Source organism: Struthio camelus, chromosome 14 (assembly GCF_040807025.1).
Source record: "Struthio camelus isolate bStrCam1 chromosome 14, bStrCam1.hap1, whole genome shotgun sequence".
Classification (NCBI taxonomy): Eukaryota; Metazoa; Chordata; class Aves; order Struthioniformes; family Struthionidae; genus Struthio; species Struthio camelus.
Genome location: NC_090955.1, coordinates 10,078,393 through 10,096,849, shown reverse-complemented (window position 1 = coordinate 10,096,849; position 18,457 = coordinate 10,078,393). Strand labels below are relative to the sequence as shown.

Here is an 18,457-nt window from a genome sequence, read left to right as displayed (position 1 = left end):
TTGCCCAGCGGCAGCCCTGGCCCACGGGGACGCCCTGCCCCAGCCCACGCTGGCACCCTCACCCTGGCCCTGCCACCCATGCCGTGCCGGGGCAGAGGGAGCAGATCCACCCCCTCCAAGCCCCAGGACCCAGGAGGTGCTGTGGCAGGGCCAGGCCCTGGGGAAGGGGTCCGCTCCAGTGTGGTGCTGAGACAGCCCTGGCCGGGGGGACCCAGGTGAGCATGGGCGGACGGAGGCATGGCCCTCGCCGAGGGGCGGCAGCCCCACACCGGGGGGGGCAGGCTCTGAGCCCCTACATGCTGAGAAGAGAGACCCCCTCTCAGCTTTCCATTGCTCCCAAAGCTGACTGAGCCCCGGTAGGGGACAGGACTCAGTGACAGTACAGAGACAAGGGCTCTGATGCTCCAGTTTATTGAGGTGATGCTGTCCCATACGCTGCATGGCCCTGCAGGGTCGTGCTAAGGCAGCTGTGGCTCTCGCAGTGTGCGCGGACGGGGCCTGGCCTGGCCCCACAGGGGAGCACCGTGCTGGGGTGTGCCCCCACAGCTGGGGACTGCAGGGAAGCCGCAAGCAGCAGCGGTGGCGGCGCGTTCCTCAGGCCTTCCCAGGGTCTTCCTTCAGCGTCACCGTCCGGTTGAACACCAGCTGGGGAGAGGGAGAGCTTTGAGCCCCACAGCCCCACGACAGCCCGCGGGGAGCACAGCCGCCCCCTCTCCCAGGCTCACCTTCCTCTCGGTGCTGTCGGGATCCACGGAGAAGTAGCCCAGACGCTCGAACTGGAACTTGGTGAAGGGCCGGGCAGATAACACAGATCTGTCGGCCAGGGCATTGTCGACCACGCGCAGGGAGTCCTGCGAGGAGAGGAGAGGAGAGGAGAGGAGGGACGGAGACAGACAACAGCTCAATCAGTGCCTCCGATCCCCCTCTTCCCTCCGTGGCCCCACTCCCCAGAGCCTGCTGCACTGTGCCCATCCTGCCTCTCACCCCAGAGCTTCTAGGGAGGAGCCAGGGCCACACCAAAGGAGCAGTGGGGTTTGCCCTGCAGCAGGTGCCTCCGGTTTTGGCGCAGCAGGTTCCCAGCTTACCCAGCATTTTGGCCCCTTCTGCCACTACTCACAGGATTGAGGTCACTCAGAAATCCACCTGGGACTTCTGCTGGGTCCTCAGGATTTTTGTGCAAGAACCTGCAATGAGAGAGGGGCTGTCAGCCAAAGCCTCTGAGCGAGGGGCAGTGGGGCAGCGCTGCTCCTTGGCAGCCATGGGGCAGCTGCTCTCAGAGCCCCACAGCAGCATTACACCTGCCATGCAGCTGGGTGCACCTCTGCTGCCATTTGGATGTGGCTTTTCCTAGGTACCACCCAAGGACCTGCTGTGCTGCCCAGGAGCTGTGTGTCCCTTACTCTTGGGGGGACACAGCTGAGCCCTGGCACAACGTGAGGCAAGGGAGGGCCCTGGGATACAGCCAAGGTGCTAGGACAGCTGAGGGGAGCACAGAGCCACCTGGGGCAGAAAGCTGCTGAACATGCAACTCCAGTTTCAGCTGCCACAAGAGCCAGGCATTGCCTCAGCAGAGCCTGCTGGCACGCAGCCATGCTGCCAGGCCAGGCTGCAGCAAAACCAACTGCTCTGGCACCGCTGACCCTGCGCCCGAGCCTCTGCAGGGGGCCCAGGTACTCACAGTCGCTCGTAGAGCCGCACTTCACACACCAGCGGCTCTGACACCCAGTGGATGAAGGCTTTGGGCTTGTCTGCCACGTCTGACTTGGTGCAGGTCACCTCCAGCTCAATCACGCGCCCGCTGGCGTTCTGGGCAGGGCAAGACAAGTTGTCAGGCAAGAGCCCCGTCACCACGGAAGGGCCCTAGGGCTGCACTACTGGCCCCACAGTTCAGGGTCCAGGCCACTGTCCACACCAAGGAGAGGGCTGGCAGGGACCCACTGGACAGCCAGCCTGCGTCCCCACTGCACATCCTCTCCACAGAGTACCTGTGAAGGTGCCCACAGGCCTAAGACACTATCGCTGTCATTCCCTGCGGGGGCAGAGCCATGCCTTGACACCCCACAGCCCCTGTGACCCAGCCTTATGGCACCAGTGCCAAGAACCACCCACCTTGATGACGTTCTGGACGGCAATGACGTAGCCAGCATGTCGCAGCCCCACCGGCTGCCCAGGGGCCAGGCGCTTGTAGCCCTTGTCCATCTCCTGCGAGACAGTTCACCTCTGCAAGAAGGTTCCCAGTGCAGGCCCTGCTCCGCCGGTGTGTCCCTCCATCCCCAAAAGCGTCCCAGAAGCGAGAGCAGTACAGCCTGGCATGTGCAGAGACCCGTGCCTGGCTCACCTCCCTGAAGTCTGTCTCCTCGATGTAGATGGTGGGCTGGAAGGGCACTTTGTGGAAGCCCCTGGTCTCATCAGCTGGAAAGTTGGGCACAAGGACGTCGAGAGCCTGGGGAGAAGGCAGGGGTGAGCGCTGGCCCTGGGAATTCCCACCCCTGCTCCAGCCTGCAGCAGTCTCACCTTTGGGGCAGGGAAGTTGGTGATGGTGACTTTGAGGGGCTCCAGGACAGCCATGGCGCGGGGGGCCTGCTCGTTCAGCACCTCCCGCACGCAGGCCTCCAGCAGGTGCGGCTCCATCGTCGCCTGGGCCACAGTCACACCGACCTGCAGGAGAGAGAGGCATCACTGCACCAGCTGAAGGACACAGCCACCTACCCTGTTCCACGCTGCCCTGCAGCACCTACCCGGGCACAGAAGTTGTTGATGGCCTCGGGGGGGAAGCCTCGCCGGCGCAGGGCCGTCAGCGTGAAGAGCCGCGGGTCGTCCCAGTCCCTGAAAACATGACGACGTGACAGCTGAGAACGCACAGAGTGAGACGCGCCCTAGCTGCCAGCCCCAGTCCTACCTCACGGCGCCTGTCTCCACCAGCCGGATGATCTTCCTCTTGGAGACGACAGTGTAGAGGAGGTTCAGGCGTCCGTACTCCCACTGCACGGGGCAGTAGACGTCCAGTGCGTTGCAAAGCCAGAAGTAGGAGGACCGCCTGCAAGGCAGGCACAGACCCAGCCCAGCTCAGCTTCGTTCCTGCCCGCAGCCCCACGGACACACTGTTCCCCTGCTCATCATCCTGGTCTGGCTGGGCCCCCACTGCTCCTCGGCAATTCAGCACCCGCCAGGCTGCAACCAGCTGTTGCCTGCATAAAGCTGCCTCCCCCAGCCAGGTCCGGGCTATCCCCAGCCACGCCGCGTGTGGCACTCACCTGGCCTGGAACTCCTTGGTGCAAAGAGAGTGCGTGATGTGTTCAATGGAGTCGCACAGACAGTGCGTGTAGTCGTACGTGGGGTAGATGCACCTGGAAGGCAGGCGCAGTCAGCCCCTGGCCAACATGAGCCCCACTCTCAGAGCATGGCGCTGACACAGCCTCCCTGCTCGCCCCCGAGACCTCCCCAGGCTGGGGAGACGCGAGCCTGTCCCTGCTGCACGCGCCAGGACGCCACAGGCCTGCCCTACCACTTGTCCCCAGTGCGGTGGTGTGGAGTGAATTTGACGCGGTAGGCGACAGGGTCCATCTTCCCATCCTCCATCACCAGCTTCATCCGCAGCGTGGCCTCCCCCTCTCCGAACTTGCCCTTCCGCATGTCCTGTGGAAGGGGGGAGGCCATCAGCCAGGCTACAGCCCCATGGCCCCGATAGAGATGCAGTACCTGCGCTCAGCCAGGCAGCACCTCAAAAAGCAGAAGTGACTCCTCCACAGGCCGGTCCCGCCATGGTGAGGGGGGTGGGTTGTGGCCCTTGATCTCCTCCACCTTCTGATGGCAAACATAGGCCTGGCCCCTGCAGGGGGGAGATGTGGGCCCCAGACATGAGCAGCATGGCCCCTGAGTGTGAGGGAGCCCAGGCTGCTGTTCAGGGCATCCCCACCACCCCAGGACACTCACCTGCGGATGAGCTCCAGGGCCCAGGCGTAGAGCTGGTCAAAGTAATCTGACGCGTGGGTCACTGCGTAGGGCTGGTAGCCTGTTGGGATGGAGAGCCATGAGCAACCAGAGCTGGCCCCATCCTGCGCTAGGCCCCCTGCTCCATGGCCCCAGCCCATCAGGCAGGCAGCTGGGGCAGACACAGAGCAGGTCGGGGCTGCCCCCAGCTGCCAGCAGTGGGACCTGCAGGCAGGGATGTCTGCACCAGCAGCCTGGCCCTCTCCAGCCCCAGCCATACCGAGCCACTCCACCATATCCCGGATAGCTGTGAAGTACTTCTCCTCCTCCTTCTCAGGGTTGGTGTCGTCGTAGCGCAGGAAGCACACGCCACCGTTGGCCTAGGGACACAGGGACAGTCAACACGCTCCCCGAGGGGCCGCACAGCCGGGCTAGCAGCTCTGCTTCCCGAGGTCCCTGCAGCTGAGCAGGCCTGGCCTTCCCACAGCTCCGCTAGGCCCTTGTTCACTCGGGACACTGAGCACGGTGGGGGAGGACACGGCAGGCTGCGTGCAGAGCAGGGACCGAGTGCCTGGCCCCAGCGAGGGCAGCAGGCCCCAGGGCTGGGGGAGCTGCTAGCAGGGCTCGGGGTCTCTCACCTTGGCATAGCCGAAGTTGAAGTTGATGGCCTTGGCGTGGCCAATGTGCAGGATCCCATTGGGCTCAGGTGGGAACCGCGTTCGCACCTGCACAGGAGAAAAGGGGGCACACCTGTCCTTCAGCAGGAGGCTCTGTCCCTCCTCGCAAGGGGAGCACTAACATGAGCCCCCAAGGTCTGACAGAACACCCCCGTGCCAAGGGTGGCGCGGGGCTGTCCCCTGTGTGGGCTGCATCTTCCCAGCTGCCCCATTCATTGGGCCATGGCCTGGCACAACTGGCCAGCATGAACAGCACCCTCAAAGGGAAATGCTGGGCTCAGGGGCCTGACCTCACCTGCCCGCCTGTGATTGCCAGGTGCTGCTTCAGAAGAGCCATGGTGTTGGGCGTCACCACGTAGCCCTCTGTCTTGTAGTTCTCTCCTGGGAAGGTGCAGGATGGTCAGCGAGGGTGCAGGGATCCCTTCCTGGGCCATGGCAGGGCTCCAGCACCCCTCTGGGCCGGAACAGCCCATAGGGAAAGACAAGAGGCCAAGACAGCCACGCACAGAATGGAAAGCTGGGGGTAGGCACAGAGGCCACTCGGTCTCATACGCGGCTCCTACCAGGTCACAGCAGTACCTTCACGCACTCACCCGGCTTGTGGAACTTGAGGGCTTCTCCTCGGAGCTGCTCCAGCAGTGACCTTGTCTCTGTGCCCACCTCGCCTGCAGGGAGAGGAGGGGAGTTGAGCAGGGGCTGGCGCCACCACAGCCCTCTCCACCTACCCAGGGAGCAACCGGCACGAAACCCACTCGCATGCTGCCCCTGCACCTCACAGAGGCCCAGTCCTGCCCAGCATCCTGCCCTCCCTTCCTGCCCACAAGCAGGACAGGATGGCTGCTGGATGCCAGCTGAGTCCCACCAGCAAAGGAGGAGTAATGATTCCTGAGCAGGCAACCCACGCCCACAGGGTCCTCCTAAGGCAGGTGGCAGCGGCCACGCACAGACTGGGCTACTCAGAGCCGCGGGAGCTGCCTGGGCCTGGTGAGTACGCCCGATGCTGAGGTGTTAAGCGCACCTCACTTTTCACTGGAAAAGGACAAGGTGTGCGAGAGCAGTGCTGGTTTGGGGAGCACAGGAAACTCCCAGCGCTGCAGGGAGGGCACACGTGTGCTGACTGTCCCAGGCAGCTGAGACAGCGAGGACAGGGCTAGCACTAGATGATGTCTCTGCCCCAGCATGAGCATGAAGGGGAATTTTCTGGGAGTGCAAGGTGCAGCCGGTGCCAGGCCACAGCCAGGACCCTGGCGCCAGGCCACAAGAACTTCCCTCCTGGAGGCATGGAGCACACATGCTGCTCATTGTCCCCAGAGCATAGAGGATGAGGCCAGCAGAGGACGTGGGTCCCTCTGCAGGGTGGCAGGAAGCCCCCAGACAAGCAGGGCTGCCTGGGGTGATGCTGTGCTCAGGAGGCACCAGGCAAGGCCATGAGGGCACCAAGGGCAGAGGTTGCCCCGCTCCCCGGAGCTGCGCGCTCAGGCAGAGCGTGGCACTGCCTGACTGCCCCGAAGGGCTGTGGAAGCATTTGGCAGCTGCCAGCAGGATGACAGAGCCCCTTACCGTTCTCCACCATGGCCACCTTCTGCTTCTCTGCCTGGGCCGGCCGGGCCTTTGCAGTCTGTGGGGACAAGCACAGCATGACTGAGCATCCCAACCAGTAGGTTCTGTCCCCCCAGCCCAGCCCAGCCCAGCCCAGCCCATGCTGTCCCCAAGCTTCTCCAGACCCCCTGTCCCCAGGACAGTGGCTGGGCCAGAACGGTGCAGTGAGCTGTGGGACTGCAACAGGCTCCTTGTGCTGCCCATGACCCTGAGGAGGGAAGGGACACCTGAAGAGCAGGAAGTAACTCGAGGGTCTGGAGCCAGCCCAGCACTGCCAGGCTCCTGCTCACAGAGAGCTTCAGGGCTCCATACCCAGCCCAGAGCCCAACCAGATGACCCAGAAGGTGGTCAGAGTGTAGGCTGGGGGCGCAGAGCAAGCATTTGGGAACAGCAGGGCCTGCCTGGATACACAACGGGGAAATCCTGTCCCCAGTTCCCAGCTGTCCCTCTGCATCACCTTTGGTTTCTTTTCCAGGTCAGCTTCTGTCTTTGGGCCCAGCAAATGCAGCACCTGGGGAGGCAGAAAAGGGTCTGATGTGGGTACAGCGGGTGGGAAAGGCTCCCAGCTCCTCCAAGACCTGGAGGTGGCCCTGTTCAGCTGTGCTCCCTGCCCTGGCCCATGCCCACCCGGGGCAGGTTGCCCCCAGGGCCCTCCCTAGCACAAGCACAGTGCTTGGCCCTTTGCAGGGCGGGCCAGCGGGTCCCAGGGGCTCTGCACTGGCCACAGCACCACTGGGGAGACCAGCCCCGGGGAGCACTCAACCTGCTGCCCTCACACCCACCTGCAGGTCTACTTCATTCTTGATGGTCTTGCCGTCGGCCCACCGGAGCCTGCTCCGCGCCTCCCCTGTGGGCACAGGCACATCGTGGGCGAGGGGCACCACCTGGCCCCGGGGACTTTAGCCAGGCCCTCCCGCAGCACCTCGTGGACCAGAAGCCCCTGTCCTGACCCAGGACGCCACAGCCAGTGGCTGGGAGCAGTCCTTGTCTCGGGGATGCCCTCAGGGTCCCTGGCACAGGGCACTGGCACTCCTGGCCCTGCCCACATGGGGACTGCGGTGAGATGTCTCCACCGAGCAGGGTGCGTTGTGCCAGGCAAGGGCAGCGCATGGCGCAGGGCTGGGTTTCAGGGCAGGATCCAGAGGAAGAGGAGCTCTCTGCCAAGACAGGTCCAGGGACCTGTCAGCCGCCGGTGATGCACAGGGGCTGTCGCGGTGCCCAGCACTCACCCATCAGCAGCCCCATGTTGAAGTGGTAGCGCTCTGCCAACAACTCCGCTCTGTGCTTGCTGATCACAGCCTCCACCTGGGGAGCAGGACCGAGATGAGGGGATGAGCGTGATGGGGAGAGAGCCCTGTGCCTGGTGCTCATCACGGCAGGGGCACTCCTTGCCTATATCCCTCATGAGGGATACAGACAACTCGAAAGGGGATGTTTGCAAAGGGCTGAGATCCTAAACACTGGGAGGGGCCCCTTTCCACCCCACCAGCCTCCCCGGTGCTGTCTGGCCCTGCTGGCTTGGAGCATCACCGGAAGCCCCACGTGACAGGCACTGCCGCGGCCACTCACCGCCTCCTCGATCTGCTCGGGGGTGACGCACACGCCCACGCCGCACGCTTGCTCAAAGTCTGCCGCGTCGAGGGGCTCCAGGGGGTGGCTCTTCAAGTAGTCCAGGGCAGCTGGGGGCAGAGAGCGGGTGAGGAGCAGGGCCCCCCCGCCACCTCCCTCTCTCCGGGAGAAGAGACCCCGTGCAGCAGCGGGGGGCTCCCGGGCGGCGCCGTACCGCCGAGCTGCAGGTCGGTGAGGATCTCCTTGCGGGCGATGTAGCCGACGAGGAAGCTGAGGTGCCGTTGGTCCTTGAGGCGGGAGGCCGCGTTGTAGAGCAGGGTCCCCGTGGCCTTGTCGAGGGCAGGGCCCAGCGAGCGCTGCGCCTGGAGCGCGGGGCGGCACGGCGTCGGGCCAGGCCCGGGCTGAGCCCCGGGGCCTGAGCCGGCGCGGGGGGCAGGGGATCAGAGAGCAGGGGTCGGGGGTCAGAGGGCAGGGGTCGAAGGGCGCGGGGGTCAGAGGGCAGGGGTCGGGGGGTCAGAGGGCAGGGGTCGGGGAGGAGGGCCCGGCCGGGCGGGCGGCGGGGCGGGGGCGCACCTGCAGCACGGCCTGGCGGAGCAGCGCGCTGAGCGCCCCGTTGCGCAGCGTCTCGCGCGCTTTGCCCTCGCTGAGGCCGATGGCGGTGAAGAGCCCCAGCGCCTCCGCCTCCTCCTCAGCCGCCGCCGCCGCCGCCATGCTGCTGCCGCTGCTACCGCCGCCGCCACCTCCCGGCCGGGGGGCGGTACCACGCCCGACCAATCGGAGCGGCGCGGGCGGGACCCCGGCGACTGTCTCACCAATCCGCGGTGCGCACCCCCCACCTCAGCCAATAGAAAGGCGAGGTCGCGAAGGGCCTCGGCGAATAGGCGCGCGGGGGGCGGGGCCGAGCGTGCGGCCGGTTGCATCATTTAAAGGGCCCGGCGGGGCCGCGGGGACACGTGGTAGGGCCGGGCCCTCGGGGGCGGGGCCCCTCTAGGGGCGGGGCCTCGGACGGGGGCGGGGCGATCGCGAGCTCTCCGCCCCGCCCCCTACCTGCCCGCCCCATGTTCCCCCTCCCCCCCGGCCCGTGTCCCTCCCCCCGCTTCCCCCCCCCGGTGTCCCCTCCCCATGTCCCTACCAGGCCCCATCTCCCCCCAGTGTCCCCCCCCATGTCCCCTCCAGCCCTGCCGTTGCCACCCCGGCCTCCCCCGCTTGGGGACCCGGGGGCCGGGGCGAGGGGACGCTCCCGCTCGGACACCCCCCTCGGCCGGGAGCCGGGTGGCCCCGGCACCCCATCCCTCCCCACCAGCAGCAGGCGGGGCGGCTGCCAAAGCCTTTTATTGGAAGCACCGCGAGCGGCCGGCGGCGAGGACGGGGGGCCTGGCGCGCTCGGAGGGGCCGGTGGGCTCGGCGCCCGGCGGGCCCTCGGGCTGCTCTGCGGCGGGCGCCTGCTGCGTCCCCGTCGCCTCTCCGTCCCCCGCGGTGGGCGCCTGCTGCGTCCCCATCGCCTCTCCGTCCCCTGTGGCAGGTGCCCGCTATGTCCCCGCGTCCCCTTCATCCCCTGCGGCAGGCGCCTGCTGCGTCCCCGTCACCTCTCCGTCCCCCGCGGCGGGCGTCTGCTGCATCCCCGCGTCCCCTCCGCCCCCCGCGGCGGGGGCCCGCTGCATCCCTGCGTCCCCTCCGTCCCCTGGAGCGGGTGACTGCTGCGTCCCCGTCGCCTCTCCGTCACCCGCGGCGGGCGCCTGCCGTGTTCCCGCGTCCCCTCCGTCCCCCGTGGCAGGTGCCTGCTGCGTCCCCGCGTCCCCTCCGTCCCCCGCGGCGGGCGCCTGCCATGTCCCCACGTCCCCTCCGTCCCCCGCGGCGGGCGCCTGCTGCGTCCCCGCGTCCCCTCCGTCCCCCGCGGCGGGCGCCTGCTGCGTCCCCGGGGCCGGCAGGGGCTTCACGCTGTAGCGGGCGCAGACGTTGGTGCCCGAGATGCTGCGGTACTCGCCCAGCTCGGTGCGGACGCTCTCGTTCTGGGTGATGGTGAGCAGCACGGGGACGGAGAGCGTCACCTCCTTGCGCAGCACGTGGACGGTGAGGGCGGCGCGGGGCGGCACGGTGGCGGGCAGCTGCACCACCACCCGCTCCCGGCGCGTGCTGCACTCGCTGCGCCCCTTGTGCACCGTGAAGACGTTGGCGGCCTCCACGGCCAGGGCGAAGGAGAGCCCGGCCTTGAGGCTGGTGGCGTTGCTGAAGCGGAAGCTCTGCCAGAGCGCCGTGCTGTACTCGCGGGCGCTGCTGGCCGCCAGCGCCTGCTCCCGCCCCGTCTCGTTCACCCCCACGATCTCGTCCACCAGCACCTCCCGCTCCGCCTCCACCCGCTGCCGCTCCCAGAGCAGCCGCGCCGACACCAGCGGCTTGCCGGGCCGCAGCGGGCGCAGGTGCGACAGCCGCCCCTGCAGGCCCAGCTCGGGCTCGTAGCGGGCCAGGCGCTCGCCGGGCCAGGCCAGGCAGTGGCGCCCGCCGCCGCCGGGGTGCTGGTAGAGCAGCCAGACCCCTCGCTGCACCACGTGCGAGGCCACGCGGTCGTTGAAGTAGCCGTAGGCCAGGTTGGTCTCCTCCGTCACCACTTTGCGGGCGCCTTGGAAGTGGGGCCGCTCGTAGAGGGTGATCTGGGGCTCGGCCAGGTCGTGGTGCACCAAGCGCAGCGCCGAGAAGCTGCGGGGCCGCCCCACCGCCGGGTACTCGCCCTCCTCGAAGGCGTGCGCCTCCCCCTCGTACTTGGGGCCCGTGTAGGCGATCCAGGGCTGCCCCACCACCTTGAGCGAGGCGATGCAGTCGCCGAAATCCAGCTCGTGCAGGTCGGGCACGTCGCAGCTGAACTCCCGGCTCAGCCCCTCGAAGTCGGCGCGCTCGTACACCGTGATGCGGTTCATGGCGGCGGCGGCGGCCGACGGGCCCCCTCCGCGCCGCCTCCGCCGACGGTGCTTTTATCGGGCTGCCGGCGGGCCGGGCGGCCCCTCCGGTGGACCAGCCCTGCTGGAAAGTCCTGCCGCGCCCCGAGCACACGGCGCTCCAGCGCTAACGAGTCACCGCCAATTAGCGCTTCCGCTCTGCCCACGCTAATTACGGATCACGCCGCTGCCGGGCCGGTGGGGCAGGACCAGCTGGCTCGCCCCAGCGGGGTGAGAGGGGACGGCGGCGTCCTCCGGCCCGGCCGCGGCCCAACGCGCGTGGCACCCATGGGCCCCCAGCCCCGGCGCGGCCCGACGGCGGCCCCGCGACGAACCCGCTGCCACACGGCGCGGCACAAGGCGGCCCGGCCCCCCTCAGGCTCTGGGGCAGGTCGAGCACTGGCTGGGGGCATCGCCGTGGCCCGGTGGGGACGGGCACCGAAGGGCCCGGCCCCTGTACGCCCCGCGGGGGACGGAGAGCTCCCGGCTGGACCCCGAGCCAGGGGAACCGGGTGCCCGGGACCCGCCACCCCACTGCGCCGCGCAGACCAAAAACGGGGCATCCCGGCTGCCCCGGTGCTGAGCCGGCAGGCAGCCGCTGCGGCACCCCCCAAACGTCCGTCCCGCACGCAGCCCCCCGCCCCGTCCCGCAGCACCCGGGGGTGTGCCAGGGTCTCCCAATTTATTGCCAGATGTCGGGGCGATCGGGGTTACACCAGACAAACGCTACGGGAAGCGGTTAGTGAGCGAGGCGCTGCCCGGCCGCGGCGGGGCGCGGGCGGACGGGCGGGCGGGCGGACGGACAGACGGACGGACGGAGGCCGGGCGCGGGAGCCTCCCCCGCGCCGGGGCGCTCGCCCGGGTCCCCCCGCGCGCCCCGCGGCGAGCCGGCGGGCAGCGTCGGTGGGAGGCGGTGCTGGCATTATTGCTATGGCGGGCGGGAGCGGCGCGACCCCCCCGGCGGCGCTCAGATCATAGTCTCGAAGAGCGTCGCCTTCTCCTTGGGCGGCTCCGGGGCCAGGAGCTTGGCTTCGGCCTCGGGCGTCAGGTACTCCAGGTGGTGGTGGCCCCAGATCGGCGTGGTCAGGAGCTGCCAGCGCTGTGGGACGCGAGGTTGGGGGGGGGGGGAGGAAGGGGGGGACGTCAGCACCCGCCGGCCGCCCCCGGGGCACGGGGAGGACACGCGCGGGGCGGCCGGGCTCACCTCGCGCAAGGAGCCTTTGCAGCGCAGCAGCTTGTAGATGACGGTGCAGGGGATGCAGAGCATGGAGGAGAGCGCCAGCACCCAGCCGATGGCGTCGCCCCACCACGGGTACACGTACGTCTTGTTGTACGTCAGCGGCTTGTAGTTCACCACGTGGAACACGAAGATGCCCTGCGCCGGCAGCGGCGGTGAGCGCCCGCCGCCCCACACCGCGGCCGCTCCCCGGGGTCCCAGCATGCGGGCGGCTCCCCTAGACCCCGACGTGTGGCTCCCTGGCGTCCCAACAGAGGTGGGACTCCCTGGGGTCCCGACTCGCGTGTGGCTCCCCATAGCCCAGACACCTTAGGTGTCCTCCCTGGTGTCCTGACGTGTGTGTGGCTCCCCACGGCCCCTGACATACATGCGGCTCGCTGGGGTCCCGGCCCACGTGTGGCTCCCCTGGACCCCTGACGTGGGTGGCTCCTCAGGCCCCAAACAGGCGTGTAGCTCCCCTAGACCCCAACAAGTGTGACTCCAGGGTCCCACCACGCACCTGTCTTCCCATGGCCCCAACACGCATGACGTTTCCTATGGCCCCGACATGCACATGGCTCCCGGGGTCCCAACTTGCGTGTGGCTCCCCATGGCCCTGACACCTTAGGTGTCCTCCCTGGTGTCCTGACATGTGTGCAGCTCCCCAGGATCCCCACATGCGTGTGTCAGAGGCTGCGGGGAGCCACACGCGTGGCTTCTCCAGGGTCCCAAAACACGTCCCGCCCAACCCTGACGCACGGCTCCCCGAGGCCCCGACACGCGTGGCTCCCCGTGGCGCCCCGTGCCATGGCCTGCCATGCCCCAAGCGGCCGCCGGGGGGAGCCCGCTGCCCACGGAGCCACGGCGGCGGCCGGCGCGCACACGCGTGCACACGCGTGTCGGCACGGGGCAGCCCCGCTCACCATGCAGACCAGCGGCGTCACCACGGCCCAGCACCACTTCATGAAGGGCAGGGGCCGGTAGCCGATCATGCGGGCCACGTCGTCCATGAAGCGGTCGGCGCCTGCGGGCAGAGGGGCGTCAGCAGGGCTCCGCGGGGCGCCCGTGTCCCCCCCCGGCGGCGGTGGCCTCACCGTAGACCCAGGCGATGACGACGCACTCCCAGAAGGCCTGCCACAGCAGCGTGATCCCGCTGGCCGAGTAGTTGTCGAAGAGCTGGAACACGTACATGCCGCCCTGCGGGACGGCGCCGCACGTCGGCGGGGCTGGCACCGGGCCCCACGCGGCACGGGCGACCCACTTGGCATGGGCACCCCATGCCGCATGGGTGACCCACAAAGCACGGGCAACCCACGTGGCTCAGGTGACCCCTGCAGCATTGGTGACCCACGTGGCACAAGTGACCCCTGCAGCATTGGTGACTCACATGGCACAAGTGACCCATGCAGCATGGGGACATCAGTGACCCATGCGGCACAGGTGACTCACACGGCACGGGTGACCCACATGGCATAGGCACCCCACAAAGCACGGGCAACCCACACGGCACTGGCACCCAACAGACACCCCAAGTTGGCCCCATCACAGCAGCCTTGAGGAGCTCCTGCCCCACGCAGGGGATGCAAGAGGGGACAGCACAGGGCCAGCCGGGCTGCATGCCCGGCACGTCCCTCACCTGCGTCACCATGGAGAGGTCGATGAGGCAGCACACAATGCAGCAGAGCGCGGCGGTGAGTTCCCGGCGCAGCGAGCCGGCCCCCGGCTGGGGGAAGAGGTCCAGGATGCCGGTGATGAAGCCCTCTACGCCGACAAACTGCGGCAGAGAGCGGGGCTCAGCGGAGGCGTGTGCCACCCTAGCCCTGGCCCCCTCCTTGCCACCCTACCTGGCTGTCAAGTCCCAGCACGAGGAGCATGAAGAAGAAGAGCGTGGCCCAGAGCGGGGACAAGGGCATCAGCGTCACGGCTTTGGGGTAGGCGATGAAGGCCAGCCCCGGGCCTGCGGGGACAGCAGGGTCAGCGGCGCCGGCAGGGGCACCCACGGGGCCCGGCGCCTCGCTGGCTGGCACTCACCGGACTCGGCCACCTTGGAGATATCCACGCCTTGCTCCGAGGCCATGAAGCCCAGCACGGAGAAGACGACGAAGCCGGCGAAAAAGCTGGTGGAGCTGTTGATCACAGCCAGGATGTAGGCGTCCCTGCAGGCGGGAGCAGGTCAGCGGGGCGCTGGGAATACTGGGACCACCGGGAGCAAGGCTGGTGCAGGGCGGTGGGGCCCTACCTGTAGCAGTTGTTGTGGAAGCGGTTGTAGCTGCCCAGTGCGGTCAGGGCGCCCAGCCCGATGGCATAGGAGAAGAAGATCTGGGTGCCGGCATCGATCCAGACCTGGGGCCCAAGGAAGGGTGTCGGGAGGGTGCTGGGGCCAGCATGGGAGGCGCAGCACCCGCGTCTCCTCCTGCCCTCACCTGCGCCTCGGCCAGCTTGGACCAGTCGGGTTTCAGGTAGTAGACAATGCCACCCAGTGCCCCGGGCAGCGTCACCCCGTGGACCAGCAGCAGGATAAGGACCACGTAGGGGAAGAGCGCCGTGAAGTAGACGATCTGTGGAGGGTCAGGTGCTGCTGAGACCCCCGGGGCCGAGGCGTTGACGTCCCAGGGGGGCCACGGCTCGGGGATGGCCAGGGCTGCTGGTGGTGCCTTGCTGGCAGACGTGGGGCCAGGGGTCCTGCACCCACCGCAGTGGTGGCTGGGAGTACCACTGGGTGCTCCCGCGCTGGCAGCCCCAACGTGCCCGAGGCAGGATCCCCGGGCACGCTACCAAGGCTGGGCATGCCATGGGCGAGGAGAGACGCGTCTCCCCCGTGTTACCTTCCCGGTAGACTTGACGCCCTTCCAGATGCAGAAGTAGACAACAACCCAGGTGGTGACCAAGCAGAGGATCATCTGCCAGTTCATCTCCCCCGGCTCGCTGAGGTCCCCCGAGAGCCGCAGCACTTTGTTCCTGGTGGGGGGCAGAGCGGGGCGGTGCTGAGCGCAGGGGCAGCCCCCCGCGGCCCCTCGGCCTGGCCCCTGCGCGGCTCCGCACTCACTCCCAGAACTCGATGACGGGCGAGCGCTTGCTGGCCAGGTCGGCGCAGCTGACGTTGAAGGCGGTGGCGTTGGCGCTGGCGTTGCGGCACAGCTCCAGGTGGAAGAGCTCGGCGCACTGCTCGGTGTTCCACGAGTGGCCGCACGTGGCCCAGGGCAGCGTGTCCGTCAGCGAGTGCACCAGGTAGAAGAGCCCCCACACCAAGATCATGATGTAATAGGAGTTGCAGAAGAAGACGATCACCATGGAGGCCAAGCCCAGACCTGGGGCATGGGGAGAGCAAAGCTTGGAGCAGGGCCCAGCCCACCCGCAGCGAGCCGGCAGCCCAGGGCGGGACGCGGGGAGCCGCCGGGGACGGGCAGGACGCAGGGAGCCGGCAGCCTGCGGCAGGATGTGGCGAGTCCGAGGGGACGGGGTGGCACGCGTAGAGCCGATGGGGACGGGGCGGGACGCGGGGAGCAGGCAGGGCACGGAGAGGGTGCAGACAACACGTGCCGCCGGGCTGGGGCACAGCCGGCAGGCGCCGGCAGGGCACGGCGGCGCGCGGGAGCTGCCGGGCAGGGGCGGAGGCAGGAGCCGGCAGGACGTGGGCAGGGTGCCGGGAGCCAGCAGGACGTGGGCAAAGGTGCAGGTTGCTGGGAGGGTGCGGGCAGAGCGCTGCCAGCCCTTGGCAGGGCGCAGAGAGCCCCGAGCAGGGTGCAGGATGCTGCCAGCCCCCAGCAAGGAGCCAGCCCCCGTGGGCAGGGTGCTGCCAGCCCCAGGCAGGGAGCCGGTAGCTGTGGGCAGGGTGCTGCCAGCCCCAGGCCAGGTGCAGGGAGCCCCAAGCAGGGTACAGGGTGCTGCCAAACCCCGGGCAGGGTGCAGGGAGGCCCAAGCAGGGTACAGGGTGTTGTCAAGCCCCGGCAAGGCGCAGAGGAACCCCAAGCAAGGAGCTGGTAGCTGTAGGCAGGGTGCTGCCGGTCCTGGGCAGGGTGCGCAGCGCTGCCAGCTCCCGGTAGGCTGCAGGGTGCTGCCAGCGGCGGGGCGAAGGAGCAGGGAGCCCCAGGCAGGGTGCACGGCGCTGCCAGCGCCGGGCAGGGAGCCAGCAGCCGTGCGCAGGGTGCAGGGAGCCCCAGACAGGGTGCAAGGTGCTGCCAGCACCGGGCAGGGTGCAGGGAGTCCCAGACAGGGTGCAGGGAGCCCCAGACAGGGCGCAGGGTGCTGGCGGCCGCGGGCAGGGCGCGGGAGGCGGCGCGGCGCCGGCGTTACCCTTGAAGAGGGGGGCGATGTTCCAGGCGGCGATGCCACCCTGCTTCATGAACTGCCCCAGGGCCACCTCCAGGAAGAAGACGGGGATGCCGCCCACGAAGACGATGAGCAGGTAGGGGATGAGGAAGACGCCTGCGGGCGGCGGGACGGGCTGAGCGGCCGGCGGCGGCTGGGACCCCCCCCCCCGCCGCCCCCACCGCCGTCGCCCCGTCGGGCGCAGCGAATGGCCAGCGCGCCTCGGCGCACTCCCCCTCGGCCGCGCCGCCGATGTAGGTCACGGCGGGCAGGTGGCGGGGGGCGCGCGGCGGCATCGCCCCCCGCCGGGTGGCCCCGGACCCCCTGGCGCGGCCCCGGCTCCAGCCGGGCAGGACGGCCCCGGGCGACGCCGCACCTGGATGGGTGCCACGGGGCAGGATGTAGAGTAGCCCCATAGGGTGGGGGGGGGTCCCCACATGCCGTGGGGCAGCCCCTTGTGCCATGGGGCACACTGTGGGGTGCCCTTGCAGGCTGTGGGGCGCCCCCCCCATGCCGTGGGGCAGCCCCCGTGTCGCGAGGCACACTGTGGGGTGCCCCCCCCATGCCGTGGGGCAGTCCCCCGTGTCGTGGGGCACACGGTGGGGCGTCCCCGCACTCCGTGGGGTGCCCCTTCATGCCGTGGAGCAGCCCTCGTGCCGTAGGACACACTGTGGGGTGCCCTTGCACGCCGTGGGGCAGCCCTGCACGCTGTGGGGTGCCCCTGCATGCTGTGGGGCAGCCCCCACGCCGTGGGGCACGCCGCGGGGCAGGCGGCGGGCGCCGGGGCTCACCTCCGCCGTTCTTGTAGCACAGGTAGGGGAAGCGCCAGACGTTGCCCAGCCCCACGGCGAAGCCCACGCACGACATGATGAAGTCCATCTGCCGGGTCCAGGTCTCCCGCTCGGGGGCCGGCGCCTTGGGGGCGCCCGGGGGCCCCACGAGCGGCGCCGTCACGGCCCGCTCCTCGCCCGCCGCGGGGGGCTCGGCGCCCTCCGCCTCCCCGCGGCCGCGGCCCTCTGCCGAGACAGGCGCCCCGCGCCGCCGTCACCCACGCGCCCGCGGGGGCCGCCCGCGGCGGGCGGACGGGCGCCCCCCCCCCTCCACCCGCGGCGCGGGTCGCGCGCGCGGGGGGGGGGGAGTCGTGACGTCAGAAGGCATGTTTGGGGGCGTGACGTCACAATGCAGAGCGGTGACTCACTCCGCGGCGCGGCGCCCACGTGCCACCGAGGGCGGGAGGGCGTGGGGAGGGGGTCGCGCGTGGCCGTGGGAGCCCCGCGCGCGCGCGCGCCCCCCCTCGCCCCGGGGGAGCCGCGTCTGGCGTCGCCCCCCCCCCCTCCCCCGGCCGCGCTTACCGGAGCCCGCCTGGGCGGGGGCGTCGCGGCGCGGGGCGGCGGGCGGCTGCTCGGCGGCCGGGTCGGCGGGGGCGGGGGGCATGGCGCGGCGGGCCGGGACCGGGACCGGGACCGGGACCGGAGCGGACCGGACCGGACCGGCGGCGGCCGGGGCGGGGGCGGCTCCGAGCCCGGCGCTCAGAAGCAATCCACGAAGCACTTGAAGGTGAGTCGGAAGAACCTCATTGAGGGCGGCGGGCCGGGCCGGGCCGGGCCGGGCCGGGGGGGCGGCTCAGAGCCGGGCTGCGGGGCCGGCGCCGCGCGGCCGCTCCGGGGCTCTCTGCGCCGCGGCACCGGGCGGCGGCGGAGGCAGCGCCGGGCCGCGCCGCCCCCCGCGCTCCATTGGCCGCGCCGCCCGCCCGCCGCCTGCCGGGACTTGCAGTCCCGCCGCCCCGGCCCCGGCCCCCGGGCAGCGCCGGAGGGGGCGCAGCGGGCACGGGGCCACACCGGGCACCGGGGGGCACCGGGGCACCCCCGGGGACAGGGGGCAGGAGGGCACACCGGGGGGCACCCCCGGGGACACCTGGCGGTAAGGCACACCGGGGGGCACCGGGGCACCCCCGGGGACACCGGGCAGTAGGGCATGCTGAGGGCACAATAGGTACCACGTTGCACCAGGCACACAGCGCCAGGGGACACCGAGGGCGCAGCAAGGGACACTGGGCACCCGGGCGCACCGGCGTCACCGTACAACAGGGTGCCCGGGGGGGAAGCAGGTGCCAGCAGGGGACACCAGACGCACCCACCGGCAACACCGGCCGCCGCGGCACGCACCACCGCACCAGTCCCCGATTCCCAGCGCCGCCAGCCAGCACACGGCGGAGGCGAGCGGAGTTC

General features: G+C 69.9%; 3 protein-coding genes and 1 long non-coding RNA gene across 5 annotated transcripts; 1 reads left to right on the top strand and 3 right to left on the bottom strand.

Moving 5' to 3' along the window:
• Positions 1-395: 395 nt before the first annotated feature.
• Positions 396-8,621, bottom strand: QARS1 (glutaminyl-tRNA synthetase 1). Of its 2 annotated transcripts, none has more exons than XR_011134540.1 (24): positions 8,349-8,551; positions 7,990-8,137; positions 7,776-7,885; positions 7,436-7,511; positions 6,989-7,053; positions 6,664-6,717; positions 6,168-6,225; positions 5,201-5,272; positions 4,903-4,988; positions 4,569-4,655; positions 4,211-4,310; positions 3,934-4,012; positions 3,721-3,829; positions 3,506-3,636; positions 3,255-3,347; positions 2,900-3,037; positions 2,739-2,826; positions 2,515-2,658; positions 2,339-2,443; positions 2,110-2,220; positions 1,679-1,806; positions 1,118-1,184; positions 726-851; positions 396-645 (listed from the first exon to the last, which is right to left on the bottom strand). XR_011134540.1 is itself a non-coding variant. In XM_068907380.1 (24 exons), exons 1-24 carry the CDS (start codon positions 8,484-8,486, stop codon positions 595-597), a joined length of 2,346 nt encoding a protein of 781 aa, XP_068763481.1. In that variant the 5' UTR covers positions 8,487-8,621; the 3' UTR covers positions 396-594. The 2 variants fall into 2 exon arrangements, 1 of the variants encoding a protein (XP_068763481.1); XM_068907380.1 differs by having other exon boundaries at positions 2,110-2,202; positions 8,349-8,621.
• A 683-nt stretch (positions 8,622-9,304) lies between these two features.
• On the bottom strand, positions 9,305-10,824 carry LOC138060996 (epidermal differentiation-specific protein-like). Its single transcript, XM_068907454.1, has one exon. It carries the CDS (start codon positions 10,685-10,687, stop codon positions 9,305-9,307), a length of 1,383 nt encoding a protein of 460 aa, XP_068763555.1. The 5' UTR covers positions 10,688-10,824.
• Positions 10,825-11,559: 735 nt separating this feature from the next.
• On the bottom strand, positions 11,560-17,678 carry SLC6A8 (solute carrier family 6 member 8). The gene is made up of 14 exons (XM_068906986.1): positions 17,582-17,678; positions 17,021-17,245; positions 16,215-16,346; positions 14,968-15,229; positions 14,747-14,879; positions 14,345-14,479; positions 14,161-14,264; positions 13,953-14,077; positions 13,766-13,878; positions 13,558-13,695; positions 13,016-13,118; positions 12,845-12,945; positions 11,910-12,080; positions 11,560-11,804 (listed from the first exon to the last, which is right to left on the bottom strand). The coding sequence occupies exons 1-14, from the start codon at positions 17,661-17,663 to the stop codon at positions 11,673-11,675; spliced, it is 1,956 nt and encodes a 651-aa protein (XP_068763087.1). The 5' UTR covers positions 17,664-17,678; the 3' UTR covers positions 11,560-11,672.
• LOC138060936 (uncharacterized) lies at positions 17,657-18,444 on the top strand. The gene is made up of 2 exons (XR_011134442.1): positions 17,657-17,786; positions 18,239-18,444. It is a non-coding gene; the product is annotated as an uncharacterized lncRNA (long non-coding RNA).
• The last annotated feature ends 13 nt before the right edge of the window (positions 18,445-18,457 follow it).